General features: G+C 31.3%; 1 protein-coding gene across 17 annotated transcripts; it reads left to right on the top strand.

The window, feature by feature from the left end:
- LOC111425461 (ELAV-like protein 1) lies at positions 1-19071 on the top strand. Of its 17 annotated transcripts, none has more exons than XM_023059495.2 (8): positions 1-479; positions 6737-6983; positions 7580-7719; positions 7788-7941; positions 8194-8232; positions 8916-9147; positions 9585-9602; positions 11509-19071. In XM_023059495.2, the coding sequence occupies exons 2-8, from the start codon at positions 6782-6784 to the stop codon at positions 11831-11833; spliced, it is 1110 nt and encodes a 369-aa protein (XP_022915263.1). In that variant the 5' UTR covers positions 1-479; positions 6737-6781; the 3' UTR covers positions 11834-19071. The 17 variants fall into 17 exon arrangements, with proteins under 17 accessions (XP_022915263.1, XP_071054622.1, XP_022915267.1 ...); XM_071198521.1 differs by lacking the exon at positions 1-479 and adding an exon at positions 1484-1508 and having other exon boundaries at positions 7616-7719; XM_023059499.2 differs by lacking the exon at positions 1-479 and adding an exon at positions 1554-1995 and having other exon boundaries at positions 7616-7719.
- The last annotated feature ends 498 nt before the right edge of the window (positions 19072-19569 follow it).

Raw genomic sequence — 19569 nt, 5'->3', positions numbered from 1 at the left:
CTTGTGTTACGTTTGGTAGTGTACGTTATGTAATAATATAATTCCTTGCATAATTATTACTAATAATTCCTACTAATATAGTATATTTAATAAATAGTATAAATATATAAATTATTTAAAGTATTTAATTGACGTTCTTTAAAAATCAGTTCTAAACCGAAAGTAAAAAAGAAAACCTAAGGAAAAAAAAATAAGGAAAAAATAAGAAAACACCACACGGAGACCCAAGATTGTTGTACTAAGTTGCTTGGTACTTATCGTTGAAGTTTGTCTTTTTATAAACAACCCAGTAAATACGTGCAATTTGGTTTCGTTTTGTTTCCCACCTTTCGAATCACCAAGAGTCTCGTCCTTTGAACCGAGTCAAACCCTCTGGCATAACCCCTCAGCGAAACTAAAGCAGTTCTAACGTGTCACCGTTCCCGAAGACTTCTTCAGTTAATTTTTCCTCAATCGGCGAAGGAACCTTCGAAAAAAGGGTGAGTTCCAAAAATAATTGATTTCGAATTTTTTTAAATTGCAAAGCTACCAAATTCAAAACCAAAAATAAATGTCATTCCGTGTAAACCTCGGAGGGGTGGACTGCATTTGAGAACAGGGAGGTGCCATTCGATCAATAAAGCCACCCTACCCACGATAACACCAGCGACCCCTTTCGAACTTGTCTAAAATTTTACAGAATTAACTCCCCCACATCAAGAACTTTTTCATTTTTTTTTGTTACAAAATCAAATTTTCAATTATTAACATTTTTTTTTCTTTTAATTTCTTATTAACGAAATGAAATGAATTGTAAAAAATGTTTTTATTAATATTAATTGAAATTTTTTTTTGTTGATTAAAAACAAAATGATTTTTAAATGAAAATCCCCGAAACATAAAACGTCACTTATTCCCCAAGCGTGGGTTGCATTCGAAATGGGGGAGACGCCTCGTCTTTCTCCTCTACCACCTCCGGATCAATAACACGACCCCTGTACGGGGCGAGACGTTCGATCGGGGTCTTTTATGTTTTAGGTTAGGAAGAAATTTTTTTTTGTTAATTAAATTTTGTAATAATTTGATGTAAAGGTATTTTTAGGTGTGGATTTTATATTCTGTACGAAATTTTATATTTAGATGAATGTGTATTTTTTTGGAACTATATATATCGTGATATAGTGAGTTTTATAAGTTTGGCTTCCAAAATATAGTTGGCGATGAAACAGGGCCACGGGCCTTAGTTTTTCGATGGGGTGAACGCCCTTCGAGGACGAGGGGAGAATCCGGTCGCCCCCTTTTATCTTTTACGCTCGGCATCAGCTGTTTGTCTGGCACCCTCCTTTGAAATTATAATAAATTATCCATTTATTATATGAGACGAGGTGACGTGGGGTGAAGGGGAATCGCGTTTCGTTTTTGGGGCGAGAGAGGGAACCGGGAACCGGACATTGGCGTAGGTAGTTTTGACTGTACGTATACGGTTGTTCTTGTTGTTTGATTGAATTTTTGGCCCTTTTTTGGGAAGAGTAAGTGAGATAGATAGAGGGAGCGCGTGTGGCGTTTATGTAACGTTGAGTTTGAGAGTTGACGACGTGGGGAAAAAAGGGACGCTACTACGCTTCGCGTCGTTGTTGTTTTAATAATAGATTTGTGAAAAAATCGATAACGCGGAGTAAAAGCGGTAGGGTGTAGTATAAAAAAAAGGAAAAAGCCACGAAGTTGTTTAAAAACCAAACCGACGCTAACTTGAATCGATATCGTTAAAGTGAGGTTATGACTGCGCATGAGTCTGGGTCGCACGGTAATTTTAAATGTTTTTAAAACAGTGCGAGTTCGGGTTGCTTTCGGAGCGGTTCGCGACCTCGCCGCTTTTGTTTTATTTTCTTTTTTTTTCTGTTCCGTTTTGTTTTTAGTTCATTTTTTTCTGCTTTTAGTAAAAAGTGTGATTTTTTCGTGTGTGTTCGTAACCGCAGTGACGTTTATGCCAAACGGATTTTGACAGCCTCGCGTTAGGTTAGTTTTCTATTGGTAAAAATGTCATGTCACCACGCTACCAGCGTCACAGTTTGTCTCGCATTCTTTTCGTTGCGCGCTCGATTTTTTTCCCACCTCCGTCACTCTTCCTCTTCTTAAACACTCTTTTATCTTAACACATTTTCCAATTAACCATAAACGATCCTTCTTTTCATTTCCTAACGAAACCCATAGAATATAGAATAACGCGATGTTGCCATATTTCTTTAACGATCGATCGTTCCTCATTTTTTTCTTTTTAATACAACATAACCTCAAAAACGTGCGTAAGCGTAACGTCTGTTAGTCTGCAAGTTTTTCCGCGTTCGTGCTCTTAAAAGCCACGTGCGCCGCACGGAAATAGGTCGAAATGGGGTGACCAACCACTTTTCGACCGATTCGCGTGCGACCCGTTTTAAATTTAGATCTCTCTACCGAACGATGTAGATTTTTCGATGGAACGCCGATAGTCTATTACTTCGTGCATATCTAACGAGATTTTGTGGGATTGTGTATACTTCCACTCCAAAAATAGCCACAGCTACTAAAAATATACAGAATTTCATATTAATGTCGCGGAAGTTATGTTTTTTACACCCGTTTTTCGGCCTCTCGTTTATATTCACTAATACTACGTAGTCATTCACTATCATTCCATTTAAAACGTCTCAACTATTTTATTCAAAAATTACTTTCATTACAGTATATGTAATCTAGTTGTAATCTAAACCTATACAACTTAACTACATATTCTTTGTTGCCTATCGAAACAATAACCAATCAATCATTCGCAGAGTTTTAACACCACCTAAGCTATAAACCTTTAGTACGGTTTTAACTTTCAGTGAGTCCAGATTTCATGCTTATAGTAAGTATATACTTATAATAATATCATACAACATTTACTTCTCTTTGGCCAGACTTCATATTAATCCAATATCTTCGACCTTAATAACATTTTTGGGAAATACTTCAACATATATTCAAGCGGCCATTTTGGAAAAATCAAATTATTTCAATTTATCTTCACATTTTTACAGAAACCCAAATCTGAAAATACCTTAATCATGTTGGATTTGTAACAGGCACATTTCTCATTGACATCACTTTTTGGAATAAGAACCAGCGCATACTTATAACATGCAATATGACCAGTTCAGAACTACATTTTGAACCAAAACAGGCCTATTATGCGCAAAAAGATTCAGAACTGGTCGGAACTACAGAATTCTTGAACCAAAGCACCTATTGCATACTATATGTATGCGCGAAGCTGAAACAAGTACTAAAATTCTTCATGAATGTGTTCAATATATATTTCTTATTAGTTTTTATTTGTTAGTTGAACCGCAATGAACCTCATGAACCTCTCTCTTTTTGTCATAACGATAAAATTATAACGAAACATGTTTTTCTAAACTAAAATTTTCTTATTCCAGCCTTAATTTTATTGTATAAGTCAATGTTTTTATCTGCCCACGATCTTACCCGTTTCAACCACCCTTAAATTCCAGAAACAACAACTCAACCCAACTTAATTTTTCTCATTTTCTTACTTAACCTTTACTAGAGCATGTATTTGACATCATTCGCAGAGTTTTAACACCACCTCTTTGGGGAAAATCAAATTATTTCAATTTATCTTCACATTTTTACAGAAACCCAAATCTGAAAATACCTTAATCATGTTGGATTTGTAGCCGGGATATTTCTAATTTCAATGTTATAAACTAGGAATTGCCAGACTTTTTGGAATAAGAACCAGCGCATACTTATAATATGCAATATGACCAGTTCAGAACTACATCTTGAACCAAAACACGCCTATAGCATACTATATGTATGCGCCGAGTTGAAACAAGTACTAGAAGTGAACCAAAACATGCTTATATTTATCTAGCTGAAAATATTGAGAACCTCTGGGTTTTGGTATAAAAATGAAACAATTTTTTTGAGTCATTGTATTTATTGTGATTTCTTCATTTAATTTCTGGTACATACATCAAAACCCGCCTTCTTACATTTCGATTAATGCCAACTCCCTCAAATTGCTTCTGGTAGTAAGTTATGAATCTGTTCAACGTATATTTCTTATTAGTTTTTATTTGTTAGTTGACCCACAATGAACCTCAGCTTACACAGTGTTATTACAAACCTTGATTTTTGTTATATTTGTCATAACGATAAAGTTATAACGAACAATATTTTTCTAAACTAAAATTTTTCTTATACAACCTTAATTTTATTGTATAAGTCAATGTTTTTATCTGCCCACGATCTTACCCGTTTCAACCACTCTTAATTGCCAGAAATAACAACTCAACCCAACTTAGTACAACAAAGTACATTTTTTGCTTTAACGATGTATTTTGTAGCTAACTAAAAGTTGATCGAATTTATGGACACTGTTCGTAATAAAAAATGTATCCTGTTTAGGGCTATTTTGTTCTATAGACTTGTTGTGTACTGCCATTTTGTAACGGTGTTTGTTGTGTAGTGAATAGTTGACCTATTTTTCTTGCTCTCCTCACAGATGTAGGAAGCGGAAATTTCTTCCTCGGGAATCTTTGCAACTAGTTATTCAGTATTACTTTTTGAATACTAGTATTGTTATGCTTTCTTTCCATTCGGTTGGTACACTTTTTGTGTGTTTTATTTTGTTGAATAAATCCTCTATCTCGATGAGTAGTGCGCTCCTCCACATTATTTAGCATTTAATTTGATATCCCATCAACTGCTCTGTATCTGGTTTCTCACTAGTGTGTTCGGCACAGCTGTGGTGTTTACAAAAGTGTTATTCTCAGTCTGAGCGACTTAGCTTATTCCAAATTTTTTTTTCCTTCATAGATGCTATAGTGATATTGACAGAGATCTGTACTATAATTTAGTTTTGTATTTGTTCTGCTATTTGATTTATAATGTTATATTTTTCAATTTTATTATAGGCAATAACTAAAAACTGGGTCGATTTCAATGTGATACACAAACCTAAGGCCTAACTCGAATCTCCAATACTATACCAAATTTAATATCGAACCTAAATTGTCGCATTTAGTAATATCCGCCCATACTAATAATATATATTAATATATATACCTATACCTTATTAGTGTTAATAGCACCCCCTGAACCTAACCCAACCCTACTACATATTTGAAAAGTATCTGATACAACCCTCAATTGCCAAAAACCATGATATAGGAAGATATCGTTTTCATGAATACAACCCGACTCTACTACCCCTCAACGGTTGGTAACCGGATGCGGAGATATATTGCAATAACCAGACACTGAGTCATTTTGATTTTAATTTAAAATTAAGAGTCTAAATAGTTTGCCTTCAGTAATAATAACTTCTACAATTTTTCAATTCATCTACGATTTAATTTTTCATTCTTCCAACCCAATCCAACCTTACTATCGATTAACTAGGGATAACATCGAGGTTTATTTCGCACGTGCGATTAACGGGTTTCACAAATCAATGTTTTACCGCTAGATGATTTGATGGTAAATCCTTTTCATCAATAGAATCTAACTCAAGGCTTACAATTAACTTAACAAGCTTACTTCTTTCGTAAACTGAAATCTTGGTCATTTTATTTTTGTATTACACTTTTTTTTTAATAAATGGGTGACGACGACCTCGGTTGAGGGGAGATAACGCAACTCCCCTTCTCATATTGATAGACACCACTCGCACATTACCTCTTAAATTTGTTTTTCACGGTCCTAATTGTAGTTTTTATTTATTTACTTACATTTGTACCATCTCGGTCGGTCAAAATCTGCATCAAGAAGTGATTTTCCAATCTCTTCATCGTCCATTAATTTGAATTAGTAACTTGGTCCATATCCCCTTCTGACTAAGTGCCAATTCGCCTCCACCAAAAAATCGATGGGTATCATCTTGATAACGATCACGGCGATTGTAAAATTGATTGAACGATCGGTTGAAGTCTATTCTTTTTGCAAGCGATTAAGATACTTTTGCTTAAGGATACAATTTAATACGCATGATAAGCGTCCATTTTGGAAAGATTACATAGAAATTTTATAGTGATAATATAATTTCCTGGTAATTAATATGTATTGATTTTAATATCTCTAATACATACATGTTGTCTATCGCTTCCGTTCATATCAATCAAATACTAACTTTAGTATTTTTGAAGAACCAGGATCTAAAATTCGTGTCATTCGTCTATTTTTAGTATTAATCGTGGAAAATTGGGTCAATATCAAACAGTACAATACAATTTATTATATTATTACACATTTATTTATTATTTTTATTATATTATTTTATTTTTGTGGGATTTTACAAACTTTTTTTTTAAATAATATTTAATTTTTGGTTTGAATCGTCTTTTGCCGTATCTTTCTCTATTTTATTAATTTTAGTTTAAGTCTCATTTTATTCATTTTAGAGCAGTAACTCTAACACTAAATTGTAAAAGCTAATTATTGCTATGGTTACAGCTTTATAAAATAAATTTAATTATATAATAAAGTTTAATTAATTGTATTTGAGTTGGATTGAGTTTCCTCCACGTTGCTATGGAATACTTTAAATTATTAATTTCTGATGAATTTGATAGAAACAAAAACAAACTATTTCACACATGTTCTATCTTGTTTATTTATGTTTCTTTTTTTATTATTCGTACCCAGAATATATAAACATGTATTATTATAAAACATTTTTTATGTATAATTAATTTTGTTTTAATCTTTTCAGTCTTTCATCATTAATACTATAATCTTAAAAGCGGAGACCATCGAGATGATGTCCAATGGGTTAGATGGTGCAGTTGTTGGACAACAGAACGGCGGGAATGGCGGCCAAGGTGGCGGCCAGGAAGAGTCAAAGACCAACCTCATCGTCAACTACCTACCCCAAACCATGACCCAAGAAGAAATCCGATCGCTATTCTCATCTATAGGTGAAGTTGAAAGTTGCAAACTTATTAGGGACAAAGTGACAGGTGAGTTTGTTTATGATGGAATCGTTTTTCGTCTATTCTCATCTTATTATTTCTGTTTTTTGTATCCATACTTTCGGTTATGTTCTGTTTGTATTTTCTTTGTTTATTTCGATTCATTATTTTTGTGGCAAAGACTTCTCACGAAAATGGTGTTTTGTTTGGATTTCAACCAAACTTATTTTTTTTTGTATTGTAGATTTTTTTGTTGGGATTGGTGGAAACTTTAGAATGGACTACCAAATCCTGAAAATTTTTTTGCCAGTTTGTTGGCATCTTTTATAAAATAGCGGAACTAATTCCTTGGGTGTATTAATAGAAAATCTGAGTTGGTTAAAATGTTCTTATTTTAAATATTATTCTAAATTAAAAAATGTTTTATAAATTTCTCTCTATTTATAGTTGACGTATTTATTTAAATTTATTTATAAATCCAACCTAATTTAAAATTTTCAGTAAGATTGTGTAGGAATAAGATTGGTTGAAAACCAAATGAGATTTAAAAAAGATGTGTCTTTGTGAATGTAACATAACTTAGAGCCACCAGATACAATTGACACCTCCCTTATGTTCCTTATCATTTCGTACTTCTTCTGCAGTTCCGGACGGAGTTTTGAGTAGTCCATTGGTTACAGGGCAAAGCCTAGGCTATGGATTCGTAAATTATCACCGACCCGAAGACGCCGAGAAGGCCATAAACACATTAAACGGACTCCGTCTTCAAAATAAGACCATCAAGGTGAGAAAATTGATTCAACGATGTGATGATTTTTAATGTTTTGGTTTTTTTTTATTTCGTTTCGTTAGGTATCATACGCGAGGCCGAGTTCGGAAGCTATCAAAGGGGCCAACTTATACGTTTCCGGGTTACCGAAGAATATGACCCAACAGGATCTCGAGGCCCTGTTTAGTCCATATGGAAGAATCATCACTTCGAGGATATTGTGCGACAACATAACCGGTAAGCTAGTTTTTGTTTTTAATTTTAATTTTTTTTTGGATTAGTGATATCGACGATACAGAGTGACACATTTTTAATACATATATATGTATAGACAGACGTGATTTTTTTTTCGCTTTGTTGTAATTTCTTTTTAACTAAGCTCAGTTGCGGTTTTTATTTATTTTTTGACCATTTTTTCCATTTATAAGTTACCATTTATTTACTGTATCTTTACTGTTCCTCTATTTTGAGTTATTTTTTTTTCCCCAGTACGTCAGTTTGTCTCGGGGGCTGGAGAAAATATGTCTGGTACGTACTTACCCTCTCTCTCTCTTTAAGAACCTAAAAAAAAATTAAATTACACTCCCTTTTCCCACTGAAAAAAAAAGAATACCTTGCCACAGACTTTCACTAGAATTAAAATGAAAATAAATAATTGTTAATGCGAATAATAACAAAAAAGTTACCGGAAACGTTTTCTCAAGCTCTGGGTGAGTTTGGGAAACCGCCGAAAAACATGTCAGTGAAAAACGATGCACCCCCCATCGCAAATGACGAACAACTACTAGATATTTTCTTTTTTATATATTATATATACATTTCTTTGTTGTTTCTTATAATTTCGTACTTTTGTTTGTCGTTTTTGTTCTTTCGCATCGTGGCATGTTGAATTTTTTTGCTATTTTTCGTTCCGATTTACATTTTATTATTAATCGCTCTGTTTTATTATACAAATATATTGAACATAGACGAAGACTTTGACTATATATTTATTTATTTTTTTTAATGGGCCTGCTTTTGTCTTGTGGAAGGTTTTATAAAACGGTTGGAAACACAACTATCTTTTTAAATACCGAAAAGATAACTTTCTTATTTTACTCTTAGTATTAATATAATATAATAAACCAAAAAATTTTTTTCTATAAATCAGTGGGTCATTTAGATTAAACAATTTTTTTTAATTTAAACACTGTTGCGTTCTTATCCCGCAGGTTTATCAAAAGGAGTCGGTTTTATTCGTTTTGATCAACGATTGGAAGCGGAACGCGCTATACAAGAGCTCAACGGAACTATACCTAAAGGTTCCACTGAACCTATAACGGTTAAATTTGCCAATAACCCAAGCAACAACAACAAAGCCATCCCACCATTAGCTGCTTATTTGACTCCTCAAGCCACTAGGCGTTTTGCTGGACCTATTCATCATCCTACAGGCCGTTTTAGGTAAGTTTATAATCACATATCAAATACCTGCTTTCTCTCTTCTTTCATTAAAACCAATTTGTTTATTATTCCTTTGTTATTAGACTTGTTATTAGTACATGTGCTTAACATTCGGATAAAATTAGTCAAAAAAAATTAATTAACTATATTTATTTGTTATAGTAGTGAAAATCCGAATGTTAACGCGAAAGGGAACCTCCTCTTATATGTTTTTTTTTTAATTTTATTTTATTATCACGGTTCGCGATTTTAATTTTGCGTTACGTTTAGTTTCGCAACATTTTTTTCTTTTTTTTTTTCGTAAGTCTGAGACTCCTTGAAGTCTTGGAGATATTTAATTTTCCGAGGGTTAAGTTTGGAATGATTGTGAGTTTTTAAGTTGTCCTATCAAGACCCTGTTACAAATTAATATTGTCGTTTTGCATTTTGCTTCCCAGTGGCGTACAACATAGCAGGTAATAAAATTAAACTTTTTCTTGAAAATTTCGATTCCGTTTTTTCGGTTCACACTGTATTTACTATTATCTGTTTTGTTTAATTCTTATTAATTAATGTTTTATTTTTCTATGTGCCTCCTTTGTTATTTCAAATTTATTTCGAAATAAAAAAAAGCCCGATACAAACGGGGTTACCAACCACTAAAATAATTAAAAAAACCTGCATGTTGCATGCGTACATCAGAGGAAAAACGACGAAAACTTTCAAATGAGAAAAAAATTTTTATTACATTCGTTTCTTCTTCTTGCTATCTGTTGTTTCTAACTGGAAATATGTTTTGTTTAAAAAAACGTACAAACAGGCGAGATTATCTTCCTTGGTTATTATTTGTCCTTTTTAAAATTCGTTACTAACACCAAAGTAGGAGGTGATTACTGATATTTTTTTAGTTACCTACGATCTATAGAGATATCGCAAAGTAGAATATGTACTAATCCCGAGTAAAACTATGGCATACTAACACCAATATTTTCATTTCGGACGACGAATGTGTGCAGTGAATCACACTGCATTCTGCAATTCAACTTAAAAAATTAAAATATAACCCAATCACTAATTTTATTTGAATTACCTATGATTAAATAAAAACATTCACGTTTTAACATCTTCTGCATACATTCGATGACCGAAAAAAAATCGACATTCATCATCAAAAAATTACAATAACGATTAAAGTGGCTGCTAACATGCCGCTTTGATCACTTAGAATCGAAAATCATAAAAAATATTATTTCTTGTAGTTATCAACATCAATCGTCCTACTGGAATTATCCATACAGACACCATTTTGGACACCAGTAAGGTTAATATGCCGTCACGTCATTGCCAAACATAAAATATGTTAATCTATTTTATAAAAAAATAAATAATGATAATGAATATACGTTATATTTTAACAATTGACATAAACAATATGTAACAATAGAAGAACTTTTTGTTAAATATATTTTACTTTAAGAAATAACAATTGTGATTTTTTAATAAATCCGATCGTACCAAGGAACATATAAAAGCAAGAATAGCAACAATAGCAAGAATAAGTAAACGGGTTTAACAGCGACTCAGGGATTTTTTTTATTCGTGATGATCACTTTTTCTTGGACAGCTTTTATTTGATTTCGTTTTATTATTTCTACTTTCCCCCTTTTTCACAATCATCATTGGTGGTTCTACATCTTCATTTCATGTTTCAATAAAAATAGGATAATATTAAGGATTAAAGATAGTATTAAGGTTACAAAAATAATATTGAAAAAAAAAATAATAACCCAAAGAAGATATATCAACATTAAAATGCCATAAAAATGATTCTCTTTATTTAGTTATTTTTCGTTATGGTTTTACGTTTTTGATGTTTTATTATTTTATTATTTTTTGATTTGACTTTCCTGATCGTTATATGGTTCCTTATTTCGCTTTTTATTTGGATTTTATTTATTATTTCTTTATTATATTCTTTAGTGTCATATATATTTAATAAGAAAAAAGTGTCGCTCGTCGAGTTTTTTAGATTAACTCATTTTTTTTTGTTATGATTAAATAATTTTAATTTATCTCGAGTTAATCTAAAATTCGTAGTGGCACTTTGCGAGTTTTTATTGTATATATTTGATTTCTAAATAAAAATAATAAATGAAGTTAAACGTTGAAGGAAAGGTAGGTATTTAAAAAATTCTTTTTGGAGGGAAACCACGATAATTTTGTCTTTTTTGATTAAAAATTTATAAAAATATGTAATTAAGGTATGTATACAAAGATTTTTTATGGTAACAAGGAGATGGGTGATTAATTATTTAGGGATAATTTATGATAAGATTTGTTTGAGAGAAAAAAAAGAAATGTTTTCTTTTTTGCTTGTTGCAGATATTCTCCGCTGGCCGGAGAGTTACTGGCGAATTCAATTTTACCGGGTAACGCAATGAACAGCTCGGGCTGGTGCATATTCGTGTATAATTTGGCGCCGGAAACGGAGGAAAACGTGCTGTGGCAGCTATTTGGTCCATTTGGGGCCGTGCAAAGCGTGAAGGTGATCAGGGACCTGCAGACGAACAAGTGCAAGGGTTTCGGCTTTGTGACCATGACCAACTACGAGGAAGCTGTTGTTGCCATTCAATCGTTGAACGGTTACACGCTTGGAAATCGCGTGCTGCAGGTCAGCTTCAAAACGAACAAAAGCAAGACGACATAGAGCGAAGTGGCCGGTGGTGCTCAGAACCAACTGGCCGCTTGAGGGCCGCCGCAAGCTGCGCACGCCGCCGGCAACCTAGTATTTATTCTTTGCTAGTATTATTAATTAAAAAAAGTATATATAAAGTATATATATAATTTATAAATATAATTATATATATGATTTAAAACATATATAAAAACGTCGGTGTAAAATGGTTAAGGTATATTTAATACGGCGGCGTGCGACAGTCTGCGGCTGGCCGACGACACACAACAGTCTGTCACAGTTTGTCTGATCGTAAAAAAAACTTTGTAGCCGGGGTTTCAAGACCCGGGCGACAAATTCATTATTAGTACTTATACATAACATACGGAACTAGTCAGAGGTGCATTTTGCATTTCCTATTAAAAAAGAAGAAACTATTATTACCTAGTAAATAATAACATCTTTATTATCTGATTAATTGTGCCATCGTTAAGGCAAATGATATAAGAAAAAAATCATATTTACAAAAAAATATATATATTATATATATATACACAAACATTTAAATATTAAATAATATAGAATCGTCAGAAAAAAAATCGGAGAAATATGGATGCAAAACGAATACATACGCGTAGTGAATTATTATTATCATTATATTTGTGTAGAGGTTAAATTCATTTAATCGTAATTCAATCATTTATCTCGATAACGCTTTTTTTACGGGAATTTCAGTGCACTTTAAAATTATTAATAAATTCTTTCAATTCTCACACAGTTTTAATTTTTAAAATGACCAATCTTACAAACACGTAAAGACCAAAAATATATGTTTAGTTAAAAAGAAAATACGTTTTATTTATTTTATATTAAAACATGGTTGACATTGTTAACCAAGTCTTTAAAAATTTCTTCAATTAATAATTTTTAACTGCACTGTTAAAAACGAAAAGAAAAAAAAGAAAGAAAATCGGTTTAATCATTATGTATTTATCTGTAGTCTTGTGTCTTATGCATATATTCGGTCATAATTATCATTATTAATTATTATTAATTATATAATTGTGTATGGAAAAAAAGAAACTAGTCGTGTAAAATACGCAACGCCTGTCCATCAACTAATTGTACTTCTCCCTCGTGTTAGAAAAACTGGTACCAATTTTTCTGGACCCTTAAACACAAATTAAGGGGTTTTGCGGCGTTGCTAAAGCACACCGTGTATAAAATCATATAAGAAACAAAAAAAAATTAAAAATGGAAGGAGAAGATAAATAAGGAAAGAATTTATTAGTCCCGTTTTTACTATGTGTGTTTTGTGTTTTAATAATTTTTTTCTTTCTTTTTTTTATAAAATAGTCACGAATTATAATAGTTAATTAACACCGTTAGTTTTTGTGGAAAAGGAAAGTCGCCATCCAGGTACATAATGCATATTAAAACAAAAAAAAAATTATATATATATATACATATATAAATAAAATTGAAACGAAACGATATACAAAAGAAAAACGAGATCCCTACTCGTATACAGGGTGGATCACTTGTTCGAATAAAAACAATTTTTTTGACCACTGTGATAAGTGTGCGAAGCTGCGATGCAAAAATATTAAAAATAAAATTAGATCTGAAGGAAGGGTGAGATCTGTTTGGGTGAAATCTATATTAAATAAATAAATATCTTATATGAATGTCTTATATGAATATCTTATGAAGGAGAGGAACCCTTGTGCAATAAACTAGTCGACAGAAATATTACTTAGTGATCGAAGCAATTGTTGTTAACAAAGCAATGTTCACCGGATCTCTCCGTTAAAATAGAATTCTTTTCCGATTAAACCATGATTGTTGATTGTCTTTTAATAATGAATTTAAATAAATTAATGATGAGTATAGAATTTCCGAAAAGGAACGCGTATGATCGACGTTAATTAAAATAGTTAATTAAATTTAAATAAGCTAAGATTAATTAACTAGGTTGATTAAATATAATGATGGTTTTTTTTTAGATGTGATGTACATACATTTTGAATTGAAACGGGAATTTTTAATGTGAACCACCCTGTATGTCCACGGTAATAATTAATTGTCCCGAATTTATTTAATTTTATTTTCTTTTTTCTTCTGTTAATTAATGAATTTTCCCCCCATTCCTTATAACATTTTTTTTTTCGGTTTAAGCTGACTTACCTTTATTGCGAGAGTATTTTCTTTTTAGTTTAGTACCATTATTGTTTAGTTCTTTTCTTTTTTTTTAGGTTTTACCTTTTAAACAATTAATGAAATTAATTAATTAATTAATTCTCTCTTTACGTTCTATTTATTTTGTATTTTTGCTTATCGACAGGTTTAGTTTTGGTTGTTTTATTTATTTGTAGAAAAAAAGAAACATAAGTTACTACCATTAACAATTATATTTTTTCTCTGAACATTAATTATATTATTAATTAATAATTTATGATTTCTGTTGTTATTTTGTTTTCGTATCTTTATACACACTATCCTTACATCCCAAGTGTTTGTCTACATTTGAGAGAAATAAAATAATCCAAAAACTCGTTCCATCGAGTTCCAACGGACCGTATCTATTATTTTTATAAATACAAAAAAATGGAAACACTAGTACCTTGCGAATAAGAGATAAGAAATATTAATGAGTATTCAACTGGTTGGTTGGTTGGTTAGTGTTTGTAAAAGCGCACAGAACGCTATAAACAAAAAACGCAGTGTACATAGAATAAATAAGAGAAACGAACATAGCGAACTAAGAATTAATTAAATTAAGAATATGATTTCACCACTATTCTACCACGAGCTGCCCTGTACGACTTGCCCCCGACTGAAAACAAAAAATAAATCGAAAAAAAATATATTGTTAAAAACAGCATTGAAACAACGAAATTTTACTCCATTTATGACCCAACCCGAGATAACACGTTTCAAAAACGTTGCAATTTCTTTTTTTCTAAAACAAAACGATTACTTAAAATGTTAGTAAGAAAACGCACAATTTCGTAGGCTAAGGTAATTAAAATTATCGACCGATTATATTCAATACCAAAATCGAACGAGAAAAAAGGAGTAATTTAGCACAATTATTAACACGGATTAAATTTAAATCAATTTATCAATCATTCTATTCATCACTGTTATTGATGAGATCTTTGACTTAATTAATATCTATAAAAACTCAGTGTTTTGTTGATTTCATTCATAAGAAGTAAATTTCTGAGTGAATTATGAATGAAACAACATAGCTGTAGAGAAATTCTTAATTATTCCGTTACATATTTTGACAAAAACATATAAGACTTTGTAAAGCGCGATCTGATCGTAATATGTATGAACACTTAAAAGAATGGGAGTGCTAATTCATGGATATCCAATAGAAGTTGCTTTCATTCATAAGAATCAAAATTAAGAGTGATTTGATTCTTGCAAGATCTTGAGTGTACACTATGGTTTAAAAATACTGCACCTCATTGGTAAAAAGCACTGGTTTCTATGATATTGCAATATTTGGATAAAACTATGAAATCACAGCTTTGCTTCAATGTAACTTGAATTAGATGTACACAAATGATCCTTGAAAAGTTGTTACTCTGTCTATCCTTGTAATTGAATGACACTAAGAATGATTGAGTCTAAAATTATAGACTTAACATTGTCTGTGGTTACTTAACATCCAACGTTTGAAAATATGATCGAAAAATTATTATTTCTCATGACTCTGATCATTGTTGAGTCTACCTCATCATTAGATAGTACACGAATTTTAGTGATGCATTAAATTAAAGCACGTTAATTTTGATTACAACATTGTTATAATTTTTTGGTTGCAACATCACATATCAGGGATAAAACGAACCTCAAATATATCCTAAACACTAAATAATAAACAATGTAGTGTTGGACAATGCATAAATACAGACAAAAATAAATACATAAAAAAGTTAAAAAATAAATTGAATATAAAGAATAATAATCGGTCGGTGGTTTTAATTAATTAAAAAAAATTATCGTTTTGTTATTGCAACGTAATTGAACATTGTTACGGTTGTTTGTTGAATGTTAAATGACCTAAAGAATGTTGGCTCAAAGCAAGATGTTGATAATTGATTTTTAACGCGATTTTTTAAATGAATAAGCAAAAAACGAAATTTCAAAAAAAAGGTAGTAAAAGATCAACGGACAAATAAAAGGAAATGGTTATTAAAAAAAAATAAAAAATATGAACAAAAAAAAATTTGAAAAGTTTTTTTTTGGAAAAATCTGGTGCAATGTTTGTGATTACAATTTAATAATAATAATAATAATAATAGGTAACGCGCTCAATGTCCGTAAATCATTGGGGGTTGATTGTGATGATTCGAGAAGTGATCTCAGCGTTAATAATTAAATTGAAAGGGAAAAAAAACTTAATAATTATTAGCGACTCTATTGAATAATTTAGTAAGTCGTTTCCGGTGCGCAATAATATTATAAAAAAATATTATAGATAGTTTAATGATAATTGAAAAAAAGGGGGGTCATGAATACAAATGAAAACAATTCCATTTGAAACTTTTGCAATAAAAAGAAGCCAAGAATGAGTAGCAGAAAATGAATAAAAAGAAAATGAAATGAAACACGCACAAGAGAGTTAAGAAAATGGCACAAAGTAGAAGTTTCGTTTGAAATCGTTTAAAAAGGAGTAACATTTCATGAAAATTTGATTTCTTTTAACTCACAATGCTGTAGATTTAAAACGAGCCCGTGGTAGCTGACAAAAGCTATCTTCCAAATGTTTAAAACTTCTTTGTAAATACGATATCTTGATGAAGCTCGAGGTTTGGGGTTGATTTTTTAATTTGATTAATAATTAAAGAAAGTAATAAATAAATAAAATGCAGTCGTACACAAAGTAAGACAAAAAGAGATGAGGAACAAAGAAAAAAGATCTATATATATATATATAAATGTATACATATAAATGTAACTAGCGGCAATTGTGTTTTAAGATTATTCGGTTATATGTAATATTTGGCCTAAAAACTGAAACTTGTGTAGACTAAACCAATATACAGAACAACGATCTTATATAAAAAGGAAGATATATATAGCGATTATTGTATATGTCTGTCAGCATTTGCTTGTTTCTAATTATCTAAAAGAAAAAAAACGTAACATACCTTCGTGCTTATATTTTACGATATTACGTATATCACTATCTACATTTAACAAGAAAAAAAAGTTTAAATCTTTGTGTGTTGTGTAGATCCTATAGCGTAAATGTATAAAGAAAATTGATATAGTTACGTCAGTTGATTTTTCTCTATGTGTGTAGCTGTTGTGTTAAAGACAGCGCGATTTCTAGAACATGCGCATTTAAAAAAAACAAATCGTATGGATAATAGAAATTTCGCTCTAATGGTCTCGACGGTTCTGTCTAGACTCATAGCTCAAATATTGTTGTGACAAGGAACATTCCATTATTAAAAAAAAACACTGATTTTATATAAATATATATAAAAAAACATAGATATATCTATATATATAATTACACATAGAACCACATGTGAATTAATCGAATGAAGTGCACATATGGTTTATTTCCATTATATATATAAGCATGTCGAAATTTATATGAAATAAGAAAATTTTGCATATATAAGCTCTCATATAGTCTGTTTTGATAATGGTTATTATTATTATTAATTAACGAGTGCAAAAAAATGAGAAAAAAAAGTTCTTAAGATGTAAAATGTACAGAGGTTATATTATTAGGAGTACAGTACCTCATTACTATTTCATGCAATAACTTTTAATTATAAGAGACGTCTTATAAACAGTATGTTTTTAGCTTTAGGATTAAAAAAAAGGTGAATGTAAAACGATCGGCCGAATGACGACAAACGTTACACAACGAAAAAAAATAAATAAAAAATAAGATCTGACTGATATACAAATAGATCCTTCCGCGCTTGCGAATCGCATTTTCCAGGACGTGAAAATAATACTCCGCATGCGTTGAAGAATCGACTTATTATTAAATCGTTACTTAGCTGTACTTCCGGCGGATCTTTTAACGCAACCTAAATAACCATCACAACCGTCTTTATTTCAATAAATTTGAGGCGTTTTCGTCATTTAGCCGACGAAAATTCGGACGTGAAAAGTTAGCGACATATCAGCAAAAAAAACCAAATCGATGCAAAATATTTAAGTAATTGAGCGAAAAATAAGCGAGAGTAAGGAGCGGTGCACCTTGTCCCCATCATCAGCTGAATAATAATAATAATAATGATAATATCTCGTCAACGGCGACGTGGTTGATGTAAAAAAAACTATTTAAGAAAATAAAATGAAATAGACGGGACGCCCCATGATCGATGTCTTTGGGGTATCCTGTACACGGAGAAAAAGGTTGAATGCAAAAAAATATAAATAAATAACGAAACAAAAAAAATGAAAAGAAAAGAAAATAATTTGTGTGCTGGACTTAAATCGATTGAAAGTATCCGTGTTTCCGGACTATTCCTCTCTTCTATATCTCTTATCTCTATTTAGTTTAGTTTATAAAAAAACCATACTCAGCGTTAATTGTCGTTTATTAATTATGCTTACTGTCCAGTGTCACATGCCGCATTTGTGTGTAATAATTGTCATTTGTAACCTGTACCTATTATTGTATCATAAATTGATATTTAGATATAATAGACCATAACCTAATATATTAACATTAGTTGAGTACGTCTAGTAAAATGAAAATCGACGCGATATCTATATCGACGAAAAAATTTAAAAAAAAACAAAAAAAAATGGAAGGGCGTTTAACAACATCGCGACGGAAACATTACGGAGAAAAATATTGCTCGAAAAAATGAATCGGGCGGTTTTGTTCGGTTTTGGTTACGTTATTTAGAATGGCTGTGTTGAATTGCTGGTAAACGCGAAACAAGTTATCGGTCTTCAGATCCAAACGAAATAAGAAAAAAAAACAAAATGAAATAATAAAATAAATATACAAAAAAAAATGATAACGAGTAACTCGATTGAAAACGTACACAATCGTACTGGGAAACGGTTTTTCTTTACGGAACCGTTTTTAACGAAGGGAAAGTTCAATGAGGGCGAAGGGAGGCGAATTCCTCGTGCACAAGTAATTGCGGGACGAAACCAGTACTACATTACACACAATGTATTGTGATTCCAGGCTAGAGTCGGTGTAATGCAATATTTGTACTTTTCCATGTTGACAAAACTCAATACAATAAAATATAAATCCTAAATTACGTCTCAAGGTAGTTTTTTCATCACACATTTTTTTTACCCAGATGCATCATAAGTTATTATCAAGGTAAGTAATTTTTTATTTTTATTCACCACTTAATTGTTTTTAACATTATACTTTGCTATCTAAAAATTATGCGTGACAATCTTAGTTCAATGAATTCTTCAATGAATTAAGCCAGTTCTTTTTCTTGAGTGTGAAGTCTCTGTAGGCGGTATTTTTTTCTGTTTCTCATAATATGTCCAAAATACTGTTCTGTTAGTTACTCTATCCACCCAGAGAGCTATTCTGGTGTCTCATTTTGATTTGAGTCGATCTCTAATTTGAAGTTTTGTAAAAATTTTCTAGAAAAGTTCTGCCTCGTCGATATTCTACACTCGGTTACTAATTACTAAAGAAAACTTCACGGTATAATTAATGTTTGTAAACAAAACTAACCTTACCCAACATTCCTTCATGCTATAAATGACATTACAAAAGAAAACTTTACGCTATAAAT

Source organism: Onthophagus taurus, chromosome 8 (assembly GCF_036711975.1).
Source record: "Onthophagus taurus isolate NC chromosome 8, IU_Otau_3.0, whole genome shotgun sequence".
Taxonomy (NCBI): Eukaryota; Metazoa; Arthropoda; class Insecta; order Coleoptera; family Scarabaeidae; genus Onthophagus; species Onthophagus taurus.
The sequence above is the reverse complement of the archived record's forward strand: the minus strand, read 5'-3'. Positions and strand labels throughout refer to the sequence as shown.

Bases quoted from the DNA above. Each gene is read 5' to 3' on its own strand.
- LOC111425461 (XM_023059487.2), top strand. The intron at 6,984-7,579 runs GTGAGTTTGTTT...CTTCTTCTGCAG, and splicing joins TATTAGGGACAAAGTGACAG to TTCCGGACGGAGTTTTGAGT. The intron at 7,720-7,787 runs GTGAGAAAATTG...TCGTTTCGTTAG, and splicing joins TTCAAAATAAGACCATCAAG to GTATCATACGCGAGGCCGAG.